The sequence below is a fragment of the Cantharellus anzutake genome (genome assembly GCF_015039405.1).
Source record: "Cantharellus anzutake strain C23 chromosome Unknown EI90scaffold_25, whole genome shotgun sequence".
NCBI classification, from domain to species: domain Eukaryota; kingdom Fungi; phylum Basidiomycota; class Agaricomycetes; order Cantharellales; family Hydnaceae; genus Cantharellus; species Cantharellus anzutake.
This window is the reverse complement of record NW_024066975.1, coordinates 812,025-832,224: the sequence shown is the minus strand read 5'-3', so window position 1 is coordinate 832,224 and position 20,200 is coordinate 812,025. Positions and strand designations below refer to the sequence as shown.

The window sequence follows — 20,200 nt, the reverse complement described above, 5'->3', positions numbered from 1 at the left end:
ATATTTCACGCATCCTAGAGCCTTTCCGAACTGTCTATTGCATGCAGTTTTTAGTAAACGTCAATGCCTCGGCTAATTGGGAAGGCTACTTTCTCAACTGAATTTTCGGGCCTCGGTTGAACCGAAGTTTTGCTGTTTAGGATTTAAGCTGGTGTCTCCGTCCGCGTTGGGTTCACTTTAGCCATATATGGACGGAAATGACCTATCGCCTATACGTCATTGACCACATCGTTTACGTCAATGACAGGAATACGAATAGACCCCTGGAATTAGCCTTGGACCACACATGGAACTACATTGAGGGAAAGAATACCACTGCGCCCCCCCATCCAAAGACGAACATGAGGGCTGGGTGGTAGGTGATAGAAACACACGCAGAAGAATCTGGCTCGCTCTCAGCGAACCCGCTCAACAGGCAGTCTTCCGTCACTTCAAAAGTCCCGCTGCCACTCTATTCAAAGCGCTGAAGAGTGCGTATGGATACTCTGGTGCCTCCGCGGAATTCTACGCAAGACAGAAATATGATAACACCAAAATTAATAACCATGAATCCACAGCAGACTATCGGACAGACCTCGTAAACCTCGCTCACCACGTCAACAGGGAGATCACTGGCAACCAGGGGCGCATTGAAGATAGAACGATCGCCATGCATCTCATTCACTCCCTCTCTCCTTGCATGCGCACCTTGCAAACGATCCTCGTCAGAACCACCCCGACGGCATGTACAATCTTGGCGAACTTCGAAGAGCGAGGACGAAGGGGAGGAGAGACCCCAACAATCCAACTTGGATCACTCGCGAAAGCTGCTGGAGATGCGGGAAGACTCCCTGTTGGCACGCTTCCGGGATCCGCGGAAGAAATACGTTCAGGAGTGCTTTATCTACCCACAGCCTTAAGGATTCCCATATCGGTTTTCACAACCATCGCCCCTTTATGGCCCTCTCTCTACTTCTGCAGTGACCCCACCATACTGGGGAGTGTTCTGGACACACAATTCCGTTGAACGAGGATTTACTCAACGCGCGAACGGTCAAAATTACCAAAGAAAGTTGATAGGTGGGGTGCGCAGGAGACCAAAATACGAAGCCTAATCATTGTGAGATGTGTAGTTCTGGTAACGGTATCATCAAGCTCACCGACATAGACCATGAGCACACTATTTCCCGATTCCAGCTTGATCCGCCCTGCCTAGATTTGTCCGTGGTAGCTGCTGTGCCGATTAAGATTTCTTTGCAGGGAGCCGAGCATCCTCCCGACATTGGTTGATGCACTCATGGAATCGCTGTCCTACACCCACCTATGGCCCAGTGTTGAGACTGGCAGATATCTTGCCACTTTGAGGACTGGGGATGCTGCAAGCACGAGGAGCCACATTCCGAACAGATTGACTTCGTTCGGCATGAAAATCCGCACTTGGAATTTCCAAGCGGAACCACCAGGCCTTTCGTCGTTGTCATCCCATTTATTTGGCCCTCTTTAAGGCTAAATGCCTTTCGCCTTGCCGACGTGCAGGGGGACAAGAACGAAGGCAGCAAACTGGCTTCGCTGTCGGAGCTATCATCGGTTGAGAAGAAATGTGTGTCAGCAAATGACCGAGTCGGACCCGTCGTCTATCATGATTCTGTGTGAGTGTTCGTTTGTGAAGGGGGACTACTTGGCTGTGGAGTGCTTGCAAAGAACGTGGCCGAGTCAGCCCTTGACAAAGGTGGAACGTAGCGGAGCATGCCGATCTCAAACGGGGTTGTTTGCAACGTGTAGAACAACGGGTGCGGGAAGTCAAAGTTGATGTGGGGAACGAGATGAGGGTACATCGGGCCAGTTGCCTCGGTTCAGAACCCTGACGTGAACGACAGCTGACGATGGGCATGCATTGGTTTTTGACAAACCCTTCGGAAAGGTTTTGGAGCAGAGAACGCACGGCCCCCGGTTTCGATTTCAATGCATGATTTGGAGCTTCAGTCGACGTCATGAGCGCTGAATAACCAAGGGAAGCGGTGCAGTGACAGCCCTTCCATGTTCCCTCATCATCCGTGACGGAATGGTAGCGGAAGTGAACTACTGAGTAAAAGGAAAGAATAGACTCGTTAAACTCATCCACTAATGAATTCAAGGGGCCAGAAAAACTGAGATGGAATTAGATGGGACCGGTTCAGTGCACGATGGAGCTGAGATCGGAAGGCTTCAGCGTTATTGGGCGTACGATTGGACCAGGGCTGAAGACTGAATTCGGCCAGTGATGCTCCGAACGACATCAGCCATCGGCAGTCTAGAACCGAACGAGGTAGGAAGGAAGCAGCCTCTAGCCCATCGCGAAGATGAGATACGCACGAGGGAAGCGAACGTCCATCGACTGAAGGGAATAGACGAATAGACGAATGAATTAGGCCAACTCCACTATGCTGCAGCTCAGGTAAGACGTACAAGCTGACCTCGTTGGTCCGTCCAAAGCAATAAGGCAACCAAACGCTGCAAAGCTCAAATCTGGTCACGGCCGAACCAAATCTACTCATACGCTGGGTGCTGAGAGCATGACGACGCCAGAGGGAGTTGTTATAACAAGGGGATCCCCTACAGGGCAATTCACTACGCAGCGGCGACGCATCGCGATTGACCGGAGGCAGGGTCCATGCGCATTTATACATGAAATGTACCTAACGGGTGTGTGAGCAGACCAGCACCAAAAGCAGCACAGCGATGACCCGGACCGAACGTCAGAGCCTCTGAATTCCCAACGAGCCAGTAAACACACGGAGGAGGTGAAAGGGGAAGGTGGTAGGTAACGCTTTTGAAGGCACATGGTAGCGATGCATGAGTGAGGAAAACAAGTCGCCAAAGAAACGAAGGCAAGCAGCCGATGGTTACCCACCATGGGAAGGGGCGAGTAATAGGGACACCTGTCCAGGGTGCCAGACTAGGGCCGAGGCAAATAAGCCAAAGGCCTGAGCACGGGCCCAGGGAGAAGGCAAGAAAGGGGAGGCCAACCCAACCCCTTCCTCCCTACCCCCTCCAGAAAGCGCCCCCTAAGCCCTGATGCCACCAGCGAGGGTCGTTCAGCCACGCAGCTTTCCGAACCTAGGGAGCGCTAGGAGCTGGAAAAGGGATGAACCAAGGATGAAAGGAGCAGGAGGCGAAGAAAAAACCTTCGACCCAAACACTAGTCAACAGATTGGCTGCATACTAATATGCAGCCACTGCTATTCGCCGTCATACTGTACTTGATTGCACGATCTGTTTGGCAACAACCACATGATATAACGTAAAACGATGTTGCGTGACTTGTGTTCTCGGCGTTTGCGGAAGCATAGTTGCTATATAACGTAAACCTGCACCGATAGGTCATAAAAATCGGACTGGCGCTCCAGGTGCTCCCGGCTCTGGAGCCCCCGGACCAGAGGACTTTAGTCCAGTTGCTTGTGCGATTCTCGTGATGCCTCACTCGAGGGGTAGCATGGCAGCGGTCGTGCGCTGTCAACCCATAGGCACTAGTTATCTCTGCATTATTCCCGACTTCTGACTTGACGGACCGTAACTATGATCGAGTCAGGTTGATCCAGTTCGTCAATGGACCCAGTTTGTCTTGGTCATTTCGATGCGTTTCGTCTGCTGAGCCAATATCCCTAATGCATGGGACGACGCCGCAGGAAGTACTCCATCATTTTGGCAATTTAAAATGCTATCAGGTGCTCACGGCCTAGCACAACGTGCAATTGTGGGTCCTGTCTCTTGCCCTCCTATCATAGTATCTCACAAATATTATGTTCTCCCAATAGGCATGCGACATAGCCGAAGGGGCCGATATCATCATGGTCAAGGCAGCGTTACCTTGATGTCCTCTCCCAAACTCGTGATCGGCTCACCCCTTACCATCCCCTCGCGGCATACCAGGTCTCCGGAGAGTATGCTATTATTGTGGCGGGTGCGCGTGCTGGGGTGTATGGTTTAAAAACGAGGGCGTTCGAAAGCGTGACTCGTATAGTTCGGGAGGCTGGTCGGTATAATCCTTAAGCCATTCGCGCTAGCATTTTGACTGTGTTTCTGATAAACCAGCTAAGCTCCTAATTACACGAAAACACGGTTGTCAATGTTAACGTCCAGTTATTGGCCTCTGTTGTTGAGGGTGTGGCGTAGCGTTACCGTTTATAGCAATTACCATATTTGTGCGCTGCCCGGCGAGCGCTCCGCTTACAGAGCGGAAATTTTCTTGTTTAGGCCATTCCATAGTTCATATACAGCGAGACCGAGGTGAGATATCTTTCTTGTTAGTTGCCTCCAGCACTTTCACGCTAGGTAGTCATTAACATTAAATTGTAGTTCACGTATACCGGACCTGAAATTCTAATAACTGGTAGCCCGAACGACGTCTCTAGCTTCGGAACGAGGATCCTCTAATTCGTTGGATACAATTCTTATTGGCAAGACGTGAGAGAAAATCCCTCGTTTACCTCTGCATGCCGGCACGGTTCATGACGTGTGTTCCGAATACGAGCGAAGTTATGATACCGAAGACCCATTGCACTGCCATCAGACTGGCATCCGAGTTGGCACCGAGGCGAAGAAAAATGGGCAGAAATCTTTCTTCCTACTTTCCCTCATATATATCTCCCCTGCGAAACTGAGGTGAGAGCCGCTGCCCTCACAGAACGTTTATATTCGTAAGTTGTGTCAACACTTAGGGCGCAATTATCACAAATGGCGAAAATAAAATTACGTGTATCCGGAGGGGTAATTATGTAGATATAGGTTTTTGGGCACATGTAATGATATTAACTTGTGGTACTGGGACGGGCTGCAAGTGCAACGTGATGCTATGCATACGGGGGAAACTATTGCGAAGAATGCCATTGATGCGGTAGATATAGAGGCTTGTTATAGCTGATGGCAGTTGCCGAGTTTACCAAAGCGAATCAAGAGTGACAAAATGGTTACATTTACTATATGTGTCAAAGAAGGGTGATGTGCTGTGGTTGTGTCTACTGTGCGTCGGTTCAATCATGGTTAAACCGACGTGATGGGCCTAATGTCATCCTGCAGAATGCCCGTGAACCTCGCCGTCGTTTCGAGATGTTCGAGATGCAAATTGACCAAATCAACCGGGACACCTGACTTGAATAGCCGATCGAGAGTGTCGTGCGCACTCTGGCGCGACGCTGAATAACGGCTCTGGCGGGTGCCGTGGAGGCCGGAAATGAGTGAGCCCCCACCATCCAGACGCGCTCGCTTCGTTGGGGGTCCCGCCGTCGCCAAATCGTCTTCTTTCTTCCGCTTCTGAAAGGCTGCGCATACCGCCTTTGCTAAGCCCGCAACATCGTGGCGTGGAAACACTTGCAAGAGGACTTCTATCTCATCCTCGAGGTCTGATTCAAGAGCCATTGCGCTCTCCTGGAAACCTTCTGGGTTGTGCTTCGTCACCGAGTTCGCGGGGGGGGGACCCTGTCACAGCGGCGGGGGTGAAAGAATCAACACCGGCATGGGCGTAAACGTTGATGAAAGAGGAATGGCGCCTTACCTTTCTGCTCCGGATCGGATGTCTGGGCTTCACTCGTCATCACCGAGCTCGAGAGGGGGGCGGGCTCAGTGGCGGTGGGGGGAGGTGAGGTGAGCTGCTCTGCGGGACCCGAATGGGCGACCCTTTCTCCTGAATACACCGCAGCATGAGTCTTCACGGTCATGGGAGAGAGAGGAGACACGCTTACGTCCAGCAGTCCAGGGGACGATCCTGATGTGGTCGCGGGATCCTGGGTCTACCAAATCATTCGAACTTGACGCTCTAAGAAGCAGTTGTGCATGGTAGGGGATCCTAACAACGACGATAGCCTTTAAATTCGCGCGTGTCGAGATGTGATGATCGTGGCGATCGTCAACAACGGCTTCGATCGTTATGTCTCTGATGATTGGGTCAGCCTTGGGATGACGTACGGTTTCTTGCCTCCTACTTTGGGTTTTCTGACCCCAGGCGACGCATCAATGTCTCCTGCAAGGCATTTTCGGAGCCCATCCGAAATCCACGGAACGATACCGCGAGTCTGATGTTCTTATGAGCGGGCATGGTTCGGTTTGTGCAGACAGGTAGTGTACTGTGATGATCTGTGGTGAATTGGATCGTGGGGGAAGGCTCTGGTTCAGCCAGAGGTGTTCAGTTATATGTAGTTCGAGATGCCATACGTCATCATCTTGGATTTCATTTTACTCAGTGCACGGAGGTGTAGTACGGAAGTGTAGTTGCCCAGTTGAATGCCTGAAAACAAGTATTTACATGCACAAATCTGCCGGCCAACCATGACTGTCCAGTCGAGATCGTTGTTCGTAGTCGCTATATCATCAGTTAGAGCGCAGAGCTGGCCACCACTCTCGTACCGCAGCGGCTCAATAGCCTCCATCACCTCGTCTGTCGAGCCCTTGAAAGACACCAGAGCACCGGCACTTGTCCTTCTCCGTCCGCGTCGGATTCACTTTAGCCATATATGGATGGAGACGTGGTGAAATGACGCACCTGTCAGTATACGTCATTGACCATTTCCCTTCGCGAGTTTACGTCAATGACAAGAATAGGAATATCATCACATCCACGCCGATGTACAATTCTTGCGCGCTATGATAATTGCGAGGCATCCATTCTGCTAGTACAAGGTTTCAACTTTCCGCGGGGGTCAAAATCTCATGTCAGCAAGCATTTGATAATGTCTATATATCGATCTAGGGTCGTATTCCCGTTTCATACTAGTCATTCCGATTATTCATTCTTCCACCTAGCTACTATCCACCCATTCGGAAACCAATCCCCCAGTGCATTTCCATTCGGCCATTCCTCTCTACCGGGTAGGGCTGCACGGGCCTGCACGACAACACCAAATTTGAGTGGTGATAGTCACACAGCTGTCGAATAGCGAATGCCCCTCATTTTTCATAGCCAAAGGTATCAATTGCTCCCATGCTCCTCCAAAGGCGTATCGATTCCACAATTGAATATCAAACTCCGCGGCATCCGGATATCCGGGTCGTTCGAACACTCGCCGAGAGGGACGACCGGAAGATTTGCTCCTTCATTCAGCCTATATAGACGACTGTCAGGCGTCCAATCACCTATCGTCCAACGGGCCTCGTCTCTATCCCAAAAAAACGCTGTTTAGCTCTACATTTAACAGCTGTTCCACGAGTAATCATATTTGACTTGAACCATTTGAACATCCCCAGCTTGACCAAAGTGCAAGAAACTGGATGAACATCCTCTGTACGCCGTCTGAAGCCTGAATCTGAGTGACCTTCAACCTTCCAAAGCCAGGAGAATCCGATAATTGTCTGGGCAGAGGAAGTTATTCGGGAAGTCTGGGACCGAGTCATCGTTGCTCGCAGCTAGGCAGACTCATGCGAGGGCCATAAACAATGTTGAATTTTAGAAACGACTAAAGAATGCTGTTTTTTTTTGTTCTGCTTTCACAGGCTTGTGGGGATTGATTCGAGTCAACACGGGCGCTAAATACGTGGGTGAGCTCACTGGTCGTCCCAACCCTCCCCCAACTCATTGCCCTTGGACAACATCATTCGATTTTGGTAAACATCTTAATTCAACGATCGGCTCACCATCGCAGTTCATGGGTACACCCTGCTTGGTCATGAGTCGATGGGCTCGCGAAATAATCGACGGGTCTGCCACCATGAGATCGTCACACTCCTGGATGTCCTGCAGTCATCGGGTGGAACGGCGCTATGATGCATGGCTGATGGGTCTAATCCTGGTTTCTCGGTGGTAGGCAGGCCTGAAAGAGGAAGAGATTTCGAAAATAGCTCAACTTGAAGATCCGGATCGTTCAAAGTCAACAGCGGAAAGTTCGAGTCCAGATTCTTCATAAAAAGCACGTCCAGAGATGAGGGATGACAATGCTTACACCTATCCATGCGGCTCAGAATGGCCTGGAGACTGTCAGCTCATACATAGATGTGCCTCGAGCCGCACTGGAATTCACTGAATCAGTGTTGTTGAAGTGTTTCAGTCCACGCCAACCAACCTTCCGCCGTGAAAACATGTCGTCAAGATTCAAAAGTATGCCGAAAACGATAACAGTATACGCTCTGCATGTGTCATCATGAGAAAGGACTATTTTCCCGAAGATCGATTCATGCAGCATGCCGTGAATTGAATTCGAATTGCCACAGGTCCTCTCGTTTGAATGAATCTCTGAGGCCTCCATGCCAGGCATGGCTTCGTTTCCTCACAGCGTTGCTACACAAACCGTCCCAGGCAAACTTGTAGCGTGAAGTGCCCTGGTTTGCCACTCATGCCAACACGGTTCATGTATCGTTGATGTGTGTTCCAAATTGTACCTACTGTCCTCCCTCCAATTACGCGCAGCGTCCTAAGCGGGCCCAACCCAACCTCAGTACACGCCAACTACCCTGGTCCCTGTCTGTGTGCTGCATTCTTTGATGTTGGAGCAACTTTGACACGCGATGTGCGGCTGACATTGCTCCAAGTTCGGGAACAGCATACTCTCCAGTAAGCTTCCCAAGAACGAGGCAACCAGACAGGTGGGTGGTCCCCATGAGTTGCCGAAGCGCTGCTCAATGGCCATGTGTTGATAGATTTCATATTAAATTGTATGGACATCAGCTCAACTGCATAACAGCGAACGCGTATCCACCAATAATAGCTAGCCCCTTATTTCGTAGCTGAGATCAACTGGCAAGACTACGAAGGGTGAGATCATTCAGAAGCCCCTCTGGAGCATGGACAGCCGTAACAGTGCAAACATTCCACCGAGGGAAGCGTCTCTGGAACCAGACGCATTGCGGTCTGCTTGGTAGTCAACATGCGCTAGAAGTTCAGCAAGACCATGAGCATACCCAGTGCGGAGCAAACAAACTGTCGTGTCTGCCGGGGGCTGAGTATTGGCTCGCTCAACTCTCCTGTTTTAGAAGTCCTCTAACAGGAATGAAATGGATCTGACAAAAGAAATATCTTAATGAAGCAAACTCCCGCACCGATCAAGGTAAATGTAATCAAACCAAAAGGAATATCTCAACAAAGTGAACAGTCGCACCCAGGCTCGTACCCAGTCGGAGTCGGTCGTAGAGTAACATGCAATTTGCTCTTTTCGCGCAAAAAAAAAGCAAACCACATATTATTGCACATCCACGATCGACTCCGACTGGGTACGAGTCTGTGTCGCACCTGTGAAAGAATGGGTCCAAAAGGAATCTCTTGACGGAGCGAACCCCTGCACCTGTCAAGGTAAGAACAAGGCAACCAGACGGGTGGTCCCTCACGAGTTGCCGAAGCGCTGCTCAATGGCCATGTGTTGATAGATTTCATATTAAATTGTATGGACATCAGCTCAACTGCATAACAGCGAACGCGCATCCACCAATAATAGCTAGCCCCTTATTTCGTAGCTGAGATCAACTGGCAAGACTATGAAGGGTGAGATCATTCAGAAGCCCCTCTGGAGCATGGACAGCCGTACCAGTGCAAACACTCCGCTGAGGGAGGTGTCTCTAGAACCAGACGCGTTGCAATCTGCTTGGTAGTCAACATATCCCAGAGGTTCAGCAAGACCATGAGCATACCCAGCGCGGAGCAAACAAACTGTCGTGTCTGCCAGGGGCTGAGTATTGGCTCGCTCAACTCTTTTGTTCTTGTAAGTCCTTTAGCACCAAGACCTTGTACATGCAATTTGCCGAACCCAAAGGTTGAGTGAAACACGTCCACATCAGCCATTTTCGCACTTTCGCGAAAGGTATGCACCATTCTGCAGTCAGTCAGTCGTGGTTTCACTGAGTTCGAATGTACGTGGAACAACTCAACTGTGAACGCAGTGACTGCCATTAGTTCCTACTAATTTAAGCCTATCTACCACATGGCATTCTTCCTCCCGTATGCATCATATCACGTTGCACTTGCGGAGGGAAATCAAGACTCACTGTGCTTCCATGAGACTTGCATCAGGACGTCGATGACGTTGGAATATTAACGATAATCTCGGCATCCGAGTGGCAATGGGGAAAGGAACGATAGGCAGAAATTTAATCTTTATCCTTTGCTTGATAGCCTGGCCGCTGAGCGATAAAGTGGAGAATTTTTGTCCCTCAAATATATCTCCTCTACGAGACTGGGGTGAGAGCCACTGTTTTCATCGCAGTCCTCGTCCACACAACGTTCATATTCATATGTTACATACATGTGTCACAGAATTACGTGTGTAGCCAATAATTAGCCTAATCCTCAGCGCTCAATCGCAGGCAGCACTTAAAGCGCAAACGCAATAACAAAATAAAATAAAATATATCTACAAACATATAACCTATGGTGCTTGGACGGGTCGCAAGTGCCATAGAAAACCATAGGGATGAGGCCACAATGGGGCCGGGGTCGGACCAGATGAGAGTAGACCACTAGAATAAAAACATCGGTGCAAACATGTGTAAATACATGCATCGTGCTTGATTCCAACAAGTGCAATGTGATATGATGCATACGGGGGGGATTATTGCAAAGAATGCCATTCAACATGTGGTAGATAGACTTGAATTAGTAGTAGGAACTGATGGCAGTCACTGCGTTCACAGTTGAGTTGTTCCACGTACATTCGAACTCAGTGAAACCACGACTGACTGACTGCAGAATGGTGCATACCTTTCGCGAAAGTGCGAAAATGGCTGATGTGGACATGTCTCACTCAGTCTTTGAGTTTGGTGAATTGCATGCACCAGACCTTTGTGCTAAAGGACTTGCAAGAACAAAAGAGTTGAGCGAGCCAATATTCAGGACTGCGCAAGCACGCCGTCTGTTTGTTCCGCACTGGGTATGCTCATGGTCTTGCTGAACCTCTGGAATACGTTGACTACCAAACAGATTGCAAGGCGTCTGGTTCCAGAGACGCTTCCCTTAGTGGAATGTTTGCACTGTTACAGCTGTCCATGCTCCAGAGGGGCTTCTGAATGATCTCACCCTTCGTAGTCTCCAACAGCTGAGCTACAACATAAGACTAGCTATTATTGATGGATGCGCGTTCGCTGTTATGCAGTTGAGCTGATGTTCATACAATTTAATCTGATGTTTATCAACCCATGGCTATTGAGCAGGCTTTGGCAACTCGTGGGGGACCACCTGTCTGGTTGCCTCGTTCTTGGGAAGTTTACTGGGGGGTATGCTGTTCCCGAACTTGGAGCAATGTCAGCCACACATCGCGTGTCAATGTTGCTCCAACATCAAAGAAGCAGCATACCGACAGGGACAGATATAGAGGATTATTGCAAAGAATGCCATTCAATTACCTGTGGTAGATAGGCTTAAATTAGTAGTAGGAACTGATGGCAGTCACTGCGTTCACAGTTGAGTTGTTCCACGTACATTCGAACTCAGTGAAACCACGACTGACTGACTGCAGAATGGTGCATATCTTTCGCGAAAGTGCGAAAATGGCTGATGTGGACGTGTTTCACTCAACCTTTGGGTTCGGCAAATTGCATGTACAAGGTCTTGGTGCTAAAGGACTTACAAGAACAAAAGAGTTGAGCGAGCCAATACTCAGCCCCTGGCAGACACGACAGTTTGTTTGCTCCGCGCTGGGTATGCTTGCTGAACCTCTGGGATATGTTGACTACCAAGCAGATTGCAACGCGTCTGGTTCTAGAGACACCTCCCTCGGCGGAGTGTTTGCACTGGTACGGCTGTCCATGCTCCAGAGGGGCTTCTGAATGATCTCACCCTTCATAGTCTTGCCAGTTGATCTCAGCTACGAAATAAGGGGCTAGCTATTATTGGTGGATGCGCGTTCGCTGTTATGCAGTTGAGCTGATGTCCATACAATTTAATATGAAATCTATCAACACATGGCCATTGAGCAGCGCTTCGGCAACTCGTGAGGGACCACCCGTCTGGTTGCCTTGTTCTTACCTTGACAGGTGCAGGGGTTCGCTCTGTCAAGAGATTCCTTTCGGACCCATTCTTTCACAGGTGCGACACAGACTCGTACCCAGTCGGAGTCGATCGTGGACGCGCAATAATATGTGGTTTGCTTTTTTTTTTGCGCGAAAAGAGCAAATTGCATGTTACTCTACGACCGACTCCGACTGGGTACGAGCCTGGGTGCGACTGTTCACTTTGTTAAGATATTCCTTTTGGTTTTATTACATTTACCTTGATGGGTGCGGGAGTTTGCTCCATTGAGAAATTCCTTTTGCTAGATCTATTTCATTCCTGTTAGAGGACTTCTAAAGCAGGAGAGTTGAGCGAGCCAATACTCAGCCCCTGGCAGACACGACAGTTTGTTTGCTCCGCACTGGGTATGCTCATGGTCTTGCTGAACTTCTAGCGCATGTTGACTACCAAGCAGACCGCAACGCGCCTGGTTCCAGAGACGCTTCCCTCGGTGGAATGTTTGCACTGTTACGGCTGTCCATGCTCCAGAGGGGCTTCTGAATGATCTCACCCTTCGTAGTCTTGCCAGTTGATCTCAGCTACGAAATAAGGGGCTAGCTATTATTGGTGGATACGCGTTCGCTGTTATGCAGTTGAGCTGATGTCCATACAATTTAATATGAAATCTATCAACACATGGCCATTGAGCAGCGCTTCGGCAACTCATGGGGACTACCCACCTGTCTGGTTGCCTCGTTCTTGGGAAGCTTACTGGAGAGTATGCTGTTCCCGAACTTGGAGCAATGTCAGCCGCACATCGCGTGTCAAAGTTGCTCCAACATCAAAGAATGCAGCACACAGACAGGGACCAGGGTAGTTAGCGTGTACTGAGATTGGGTTGGGCCCGCTTAGGACGCTGCGCGTAATTGGAGGGAGGACAGTAGGTACAATTTGGAACACACATCAACAATATATGAATCGTGTTGGCATGAGTGGCAAACCAGGGCACTTCTCAGGGGCTACAAGTTAATTTGCCTGGGATAGTTTGCGTAGCAAGGAGATGAAGCCATGTCTGACATATGAGGCCTGTTTGCCAGCATGGAGTTGGGGGTTCATTCAAACGAGACCGGGGCCAAGGCTGGTTCATCTACACACCAACGCATCTCAACTGGATTCCCTACACAGACAGTGGCAAGCTAGCGATCTGAGCTCGCTCCTTGACTAAGCCTAAGCCGCTCATACTCCGACACAGTCTGCGTTCCTTAGGCAAATTAGGACACTTTACCCAGGAAGTTGTTATTCTTCACTTCACCCAGATAATAAAGGCCATCGTGAATACATTATGGGGCTCCTATGAGTGTTACCTCCTCGACATTGCCAAAGGAGATATAAATATGAGGCAATTACGGCGCTCACGAAGGATCCCGAACCCCAAGAAACCATAATGAGTTTCGGCGCGATGACTTGACCCCCGAGTACGTCATCCACTGATCCAGATACTCATTGAAAATAGCCTAATTTTTTCCAGTCAGTTACTTTGATGAGCTTCCACGGATCTCTATCTACTCGTGGCCACCTGCCGACAGATCTACGCTTTGGGCTGAATTCGACGTATCATTTTCCGTCGACCTGACGCACCGGGTTTTTGATGTCGGGGGTCAACGGTCGGAAATGCGGAAATGGCTTCACTTCTTCGAAGACTTGGGCGTCATTGCTTTCTTTGTTGCTCTCAGTGATTATGACCAGGTCCGTAGGGAATTAGTCCTCCCTTGACGTCATGCGTGTTGTTCGCCTGAACCTGACCCCTACCCAGAGTGGAATGGCTGAATCGGTGGCTCTCGATATGTAACTCCAGATGGCTCTCCAGTTCCTCAATGGCTAGCCTGCTGCTCTCTTTCTGCACACCCATAGAGATTCTTGCTGGATCCAATACCCCAATAAGATTGATCTCTTGGCGGACAAAATCGATTCAAAACCTCTTGGTTTATACGTGAAGGACTACCGCGGACGCGAAGGGTATGTGGGCGCCTGTGCTTATTTTCGGAAGCTGGTTGTATCTATCGATCCCCGAACAAACGCCCCGATCAGTTGCAGGCTGAAAACTGACGGTTGATTGGCCCCATTCCTTATTCGCAATTCTCCTAGCTGTGGTACAACAACGTAATAACGGAAGCACACTTGGCTACTCTGGAGTTGTTGTAGCAGAATATCCCGTGCGATATTTTAGTACGTTAAGTGAGGCATCAATTCCCGAACTACATGATCTACCGCTCCACTTCATCGCCCACCTCTCGGGTGTCGATCCGATATCTCCAACACTACACACCCAGATCAGCTAGCTAAATCCGATGGGCAATATCTCTCTTCATTACTTGTCGCCCTAAATATCCCATCGTGATCTCGCACATGAATATATATAGATTGTCATGAAGTTATACGCCCCCCTTTGGTGGAACATCTGTAGCTCTCGCGATGTCACATTGTTGGCTGTGTAGTTAGGGTTGCGAGTAGGACGTTGTGTGTGTATTGCAGCATCGTGATTGCTAATTATCCAGTCCCTACGTGTAGGAGTCAACGCACAGAGCAATCTTACGAGCCAAATCAGTACCCGGTAGCACACTTCCGGGATCCGGATGTCAAAAGGAAGAAATAGTAACGTTCAGGAGTGCTTTATCTACCCATAAGGATTCCCAGGAAAGATCGAGCTTACCCTGTGATTGAGCAGAAATTAGCATCGAACATCGTCGGTAAGGCGAAAGGCATTTGACCTTAAAGAGGGCCAAATAAACGGGATGACAATGACGAAAGACCTGCTGGTTCCGCTTAGAAATTTCAAGTGCAGATCTTCATGCCGAACGAAGTCAATGTGTTCGGAACGCGGCTCCTCGTGCTCGCAGCATCCCCAGTCCTCAAAGTGGCAAGATCTCTGCCAGTCTTAACAACGCTGATCACTGGGCCATAGGTGGGTGTCGGATGGCGATTCCATGAGTGCATCAACCAATGCCGGGAGGATGCTTGGCTCCATGCAAGGAAATCTTAATCGGTACAGCAGCTACCACGAACAAATCTAGGCAGGGCGGATCAAGCTGGAATCGGGAAATAGTGCGCTCATGGTCTATGTCGGTGAGCTTGATGATACCGTTACTAGAACTACCATGCTGCACATCTCACAATGATTGGGCTTCCTAATTGACCTCTTGCGCACCCCACCTATCGGCTTTCTTTGGCAATTTTGACCGTTCGCGCGTTGAGTAAATCCTCGCTCAACGGAATTGTGTGTCCAGAACACTCCCCAGAATGGCGGGGTCACTGCAGAGGTAGAGAGATGGCCATAAAGGGGCGATGGTTGTGAAAACCGATAACCAGTCCTGGAACTGGGTACGAGTCTGAGCAGCCTGAAGTCTACAGGCTAAATATCCAGAACACACGCACCGATTACTCAAAAGTCGATTTCCATACTATAAATCGCCCGTGAAATACTAGCTAAGGCAGTGCAAGTTTTTTAAGCTTTGGTACCAACCTTGAACATTTGGGTGGCACTCCCTCGGAGGACTAGCGATGATGGGGTTCAGGTCTGACAACTGAGGTGAGGGGAAGAAAAGAAACGTGACAAAAGGAATCGCCTCCGGCTTTGTCTAACAAGTGGGCGAGAGAACTAATCAATTAAGATTTACCTGGCGACACATGAACGGCTCGGTCTAAAGAGCTGCTAAAGAGAGGCTGGTCACCTCCCTAGGCTCGGTGATACTCACAGTTCATCACGATCTTTGCGACTACTAGTACTATTGTGTGATGGCTGACAGATCCAAGTCCTCTCGGCTTTTCTCCCGGCTGTCAAAGCGACGACATTCCTCCAAGCCCCTAAGCAGTCCCTCTCAGGCCTTGACCTCCCCTTTTCCCGACATCCAGATCACTCCGGTTAGCGGAGATCGTGATGAATCTGACGGATCTCTTCTCCACCTTCCCACTACCACCACGCAAACTGGTGGAGATTCGCAGACGTTTTTTCGACACACTCTATCTGGGCTGTTCCGCAGAAGCTCAAGCTCCGGTTCCAGTCGTGTTGATCAATCTCCCCTCTCTGGGCCCCCTAACAAATCGCTACCGTTGTCTCCTCACCTCGGAGCCACCAACAATATCCCTCGTGATACACCTATAGAGCGCGTCACTCATGATAATACTGCGGGCCACCTACAACTAGGGCGCACAGGCGTGGACTTGGATATTTCGTCATTAATGGAGCGAATTCCATCATCGTCAGCCGTTCCTACTGGCGACAGAAAGAAAACAACCATCGCTGCAACAAGGCTCGTCCTCCAAACCGCTGCCTCTGCCCTCAGGTTCGTCCCCATTGCGAATCTTGATCAGATACCAAATATACTTCTAACATGGCTCCAAGTTTACGAGGTAATCTGTCATCTAATGATGTGACCTTCATATTTAATCCCACCCTCCATGTAGAGCGTTGACGACAACGACGAAAATCTTAAGGGATTGGGCGATGAAGTTCGGAAGGCTCACGAAACAATCTTTAGACCGCTCCAATTGTGGACTGGCCAAGTCCCACATGAAATCAGCGACGTAATTCAACAGTTCAACTCGTATGAACATAGTGATTTCATCGTTCTCTCATCTGAATCTCAACGCCTGGTCATAGAGCCCTACAAGGACTACTGGAACGAATTGAAGCACTCAAACGCCAAAAGCTTGCCAAGAGGGTAATCCGTGCGACTGAGATAACGCAGGAAGTAAGCTCCGTAAAGTCTTGCATCGGTGATGCTATCTCTCGTTTTACGGTTCGTTTCATTGGCGTTCATACTGCTCTACGGCTGACGGGGTGCCCGTAGACCGCTGCCACAACGCTAAATCTCCTCCACACAATCCGGTTATCGGTGGACTGTTTGTTATTCTCGCTTGATGTTCACCGCTTGACACTCAATGGCATTTTAGATGAGCTTTTGAAACTCCATAAAGTGGATGCGCAGTATTCCTCCGTGATCAGCAGGTCCGAATGCTTAGAAAGCACACGTGTTGAGATTCAAAGATCCATTCTTGATCGCCTGAAGGAGCGGGAGCACCGGTTTGTCTGGTTGCGCGGTTCTCCGGGCACTGGAAAGACCGCCATATCAACGAGTGTTGCTTCGACTCTTGACAAACGGAATCACTTGGCAGCATCGTTTTTCTGGGACAAAAATCAAAAGGGAACAGGGCTCGATTCGATCAAATACTTTCCCTCTACCCTTGCACGCCAACTTGCTTCGTTTAATGCCGAGTACGAGGGCCTGCTTGTCAGTCACCTTCGACAGCCGTTGTCGTTGAAGATCGTTCCCGATTCTGTACTGGAGAAACAAATGAAAGCTTGGATCATCGACCCCATGCACGAACTCAAGAGCATATTGTCTTCGGGCGACGGACGCTTCGGCATCGTCTTGGACGGGCTGGATGAGTGTGGGACTCAGGAGGAACTCGAGTGCTTGATGAAGCTCGTACTTATCCTTGATGAGCTACCAGCTGCATTTGCGGTGTTGGTCAGCTGTCGACCAGAGTCATCGGTTACATCAGCCTGGGGCAGAGCTCGGAGTCGGGGTCTTGTCATACCATGTGAAGATGTGGATGCGCTTGCTAAAGGCGAGAAGTTCCACACGGTCCGTCGCATCGTGGAGGAAGGCCTTCGGAATCGTATTGAAGAGTCTTTGTGGAAACCATCAGGGGAAGATCTGGATGCTTTTGCTTTTGCTTGTCGTGAACTGCCTGTCATTGCCTCGACACGAGTCCGAGACGTCTGCCTTCAAACTCGTCGTGGTGCAACACTTGAGTCTGAGTTTAAATACTTCCGCGATCTTACTAACGCCCCCGTTGACGTCAACTCGGAGTATTTACGTGTACTTCGCCGAGCCTATGTGGTTGATTCATCCGGAGTCCGTCCACAGACAGCCAAGAAGTATTTCCAAGTGGTCGGCACGATTATTGCGGCACACGAGCCACTAAGTGTGTTTTCTATGTCGCAACTGTTAGGAATGTCCGAGGAGGAGGTCCTGGCAATATTGGAACCTATTAGCTCGCTTGTCGATCTCTCCCAAGTAAGTCGCTCGGAACGTTCCTCAGGAAATCCTCCAGTGGATGCGAAAAGCGTCATATTCTATCATGCAACGATGAAGGAATTCATAACAGGGGACCCAATTGGTAATGAAAATGACAGAGTATTCTTTTTCAAAGATGTGAAAGGGTATTTCCTTGGACTACCGCTCCTTCGATTTCTCAACAACAGTACACCGGATGTATTTGGGATGCCTACCACCCCCCCCTTAGGAGATGAGCAGAAATGGAAGGATTTTCGGGAGTTTCATCGTCCCTATCATCACCCTCAACATCTCCAATATGCCATCAAATACTTATTTCGACACTTAGACCCTTCACAACTCTTTGCGCAGGACAACGATTTGCAGAACGAGTTTAATACCTTCCTTGTGCGAAATTTGGTGACGTTTATGCTCCTGGCCCAGTTTGACTTTGTGTTGCCTGCGGAATTTCGTCCATTCAACGTAAGTGAAAATCATTCATAGATACATACTGTGCATATTTCAATAACATTATGCCACTTCAATAGAATTGCGATTCATTCAAACTTCTGAGAGAAGCTCAAGAAAAGATAGAGGAATTGTGCATAATTCCAATTCGCCATCGGAACAGTGCCCTTCCTTACTATGAACCATCGAACCTTTATCGATCGTTGCTTCCTTTCACCCCGTCTTCATCACCCTTCTACAAACTATACGGCTATCTCTCTGATCCTGTCCAGATCTTCACCATTTCTGGCAAGTTCTCTGGGCACACAATTCCATTGAGTGAGGATTCTCTTAACGCTCGAATGGTCATGGAGACAAAGCTACCTAATTTGCCGAGGAAGGTCGATAGATGGGGTGCTGAGGAGATTAACTACGAAGCCCAATTCAACGATCCCGATGTTCGCAATGGTATTGTGACGTGTGCGGCACTCTCCCCCGATGGTGATTGTGTAGCCCTTGGTTTTGGTAGCGGTATAATTGAGCTCGCCGGCATCGACCATCAGCGCACTATCTCCCGATTCCAGCTTGATCCACCCAACCACCCTATCTGGATCGAATTTGTCCATGGCAGCCACCGGGTCGTTTCCGAGGATAATGAGGGAAACGTTGCCATCCTTAGCCATGGTAGGACCCCCGTAAATCTTGGTACCCTCCCCAATGGCCCCTTCCCTGCTGCAACTCTAGCATCAGATAACGGGTTATTCATTGTACGAGTCCCACGGAAGATTGAAAAGCATTGGTACGACAATATGACACTTATATCGGTATCAGACGACCCGCACGTTCAGCTCCTTGCTTCTCCCGACCCTTCTACTCCGTCTTTCCACCCAAGTTCTTGGCTGGCTGTTCCTCATCGTCGCACGCTTGGTTTTTCTCCCGTAGCACGATATATTGGCGCTTTTGATGGAGTCAGTGCTTTCACCTGGTCAACGGAGTCAGGCGAATTCATTGCGTGTTACCGCGTTACGAATTTCAGTTCTTGGATTATGAACCCCACCGTCCCCACCACTCGCTCATATCTCATCCCTGACCCTGTATCCACTCGACTCACTCCCTTGGCAGAAGGTGATACGGCGGATGTTCATCTTTCCGGGGCGGATGCAGCGCATGACTCTGATGGGCACTGGATCAAGCACCCATTTCTAGACCTTTCACCAAGCATGCACGAAGGCCTCGACGTCTATTCATCTGTCACAGGGAGAACCCCATTGCTTTGGACTGGAAACATAAGCGAGGAGCTACCGATATGGTTTGACGGCAGAACAGAATTCACTGTCCCCCGGCAGTACCCACCGGTTGATTTCAGGGCAAGTGGCATCAACCATCTAGGGGCCTGGTATGGTGATAGAGTGCCCTCCGATGCCACGAACCTCTACCGCCTCCGGTCCAGCAAGGATGGGACTCGATTTCTCCTCCAAGGCCAGACGGCAGTCCCAATTGTTGTCGATATTAGCCAAGTCGTTTAATTCGCAGTGGTTGTGACTTCTTCCTCCTCACTTGCTAGTCTTCAAGCTCGAGCTTCTTCCTGTTACAACGATAGTTAGAACTGTGCATCACTGTACTTGATATCTTATAACATGAATGGTAATGACTCAGTAACACCCCATACTCAGGACTGCTGAAGGGAACAAGATCCTCTAAAGTCAAGCGATGACACACCGTGTCCTCCCCAACGAGGACCCGGACGCAACAGCATACCAACTATCTCCTAGGGAGGTTTATGGCCCCTTCAAGTCCCCTTCCTTGCCACCTCCCGACGCTTACCCCCAGGACACAA

The 20,200-nt window shown here is 49.6% G+C and overlaps 8 protein-coding genes across 8 annotated transcripts; 5 read left to right on the top strand and 3 right to left on the bottom strand.

The window, feature by feature from the left end:
• Positions 1 to 197: 197 nt before the first annotated feature.
• EI90DRAFT_3016702 (uncharacterized protein) lies at positions 198 to 1,006 on the top strand (the record flags this gene model as incomplete). Its single annotated transcript, XM_039057026.1, has 2 exons — positions 198 to 355; positions 400 to 1,006. The coding sequence occupies 2 exons, from the start codon at positions 198 to 200 to the stop codon at positions 1,004 to 1,006; spliced, it is 765 nt and encodes a 254-aa protein (XP_038915805.1).
• A 670-nt stretch (positions 1,007 to 1,676) lies between these two features.
• EI90DRAFT_3059702 (uncharacterized protein) lies at positions 1,677 to 2,846 on the bottom strand. Its single transcript, XM_039060450.1, has 4 exons — positions 2,683 to 2,846; positions 2,425 to 2,658; positions 2,328 to 2,353; positions 1,677 to 2,302 (listed from the first exon to the last, which is right to left on the bottom strand). Exons 2-4 carry the CDS (start codon positions 2,643 to 2,645, stop codon positions 2,094 to 2,096), a joined length of 456 nt encoding a protein of 151 aa, XP_038915804.1. The 5' UTR covers positions 2,646 to 2,658; positions 2,683 to 2,846; the 3' UTR covers positions 1,677 to 2,093.
• Positions 2,847 to 4,998: 2,152 nt separating this feature from the next.
• On the bottom strand, positions 4,999 to 6,049 carry EI90DRAFT_3124121 (uncharacterized protein; the record flags this gene model as incomplete). The annotated part of the gene is made up of 4 exons (XM_039063683.1): positions 4,999 to 5,393; positions 5,510 to 5,638; positions 5,697 to 5,887; positions 5,937 to 6,049. The coding sequence occupies 4 exons, from the start codon at positions 6,047 to 6,049 to the stop codon at positions 4,999 to 5,001; spliced, it is 828 nt and encodes a 275-aa protein (XP_038915803.1).
• Positions 6,050 to 7,554: 1,505 nt separating this feature from the next.
• EI90DRAFT_1109518 (uncharacterized protein) lies at positions 7,555 to 7,826 on the top strand. The gene has a single exon (XM_039051516.1). The coding sequence runs from the start codon at positions 7,593 to 7,595 to the stop codon at positions 7,749 to 7,751; it is 159 nt and encodes a 52-aa protein (XP_038915802.1). The 5' UTR covers positions 7,555 to 7,592; the 3' UTR covers positions 7,752 to 7,826.
• Positions 7,827 to 8,206: 380 nt separating this feature from the next.
• EI90DRAFT_3059671 (uncharacterized protein) lies at positions 8,207 to 9,444 on the bottom strand (the record flags this gene model as incomplete). The annotated part of the gene is made up of 3 exons (XM_039060449.1): positions 9,299 to 9,444; positions 9,236 to 9,238; positions 8,207 to 8,523 (listed from the first exon to the last, which is right to left on the bottom strand). Coding segments are annotated over exons 1-3 (188 nt in total), but the record flags the coding sequence as incomplete, so codon positions are not given.
• Positions 9,445 to 13,501: 4,057 nt separating this feature from the next.
• EI90DRAFT_2921434 (guanine nucleotide binding protein, alpha subunit) lies at positions 13,502 to 13,970 on the top strand (the record flags this gene model as incomplete). Its single annotated transcript, XM_039054774.1, has 3 exons — positions 13,502 to 13,607; positions 13,673 to 13,723; positions 13,771 to 13,970. Coding segments are annotated over 3 exons (357 nt in total), but the record flags the coding sequence as incomplete, so codon positions are not given.
• Positions 13,971 to 16,863: 2,893 nt separating this feature from the next.
• On the top strand, positions 16,864 to 17,079 carry EI90DRAFT_2828301 (uncharacterized protein; the record flags this gene model as incomplete). The annotated part of the gene is made up of 1 exon (XM_039053596.1): positions 16,864 to 17,079. A coding segment is annotated over one exon (216 nt), but the record flags the coding sequence as incomplete, so codon positions are not given.
• Positions 17,080 to 19,056: 1,977 nt separating this feature from the next.
• EI90DRAFT_3059652 (uncharacterized protein) lies at positions 19,057 to 20,026 on the top strand. The gene has a single exon (XM_039060448.1). It carries the CDS (start codon positions 19,173 to 19,175, stop codon positions 19,887 to 19,889), a length of 717 nt encoding a protein of 238 aa, XP_038915798.1. The 5' UTR covers positions 19,057 to 19,172; the 3' UTR covers positions 19,890 to 20,026.
• Positions 20,027 to 20,200: the final 174 nt, after the last annotated feature.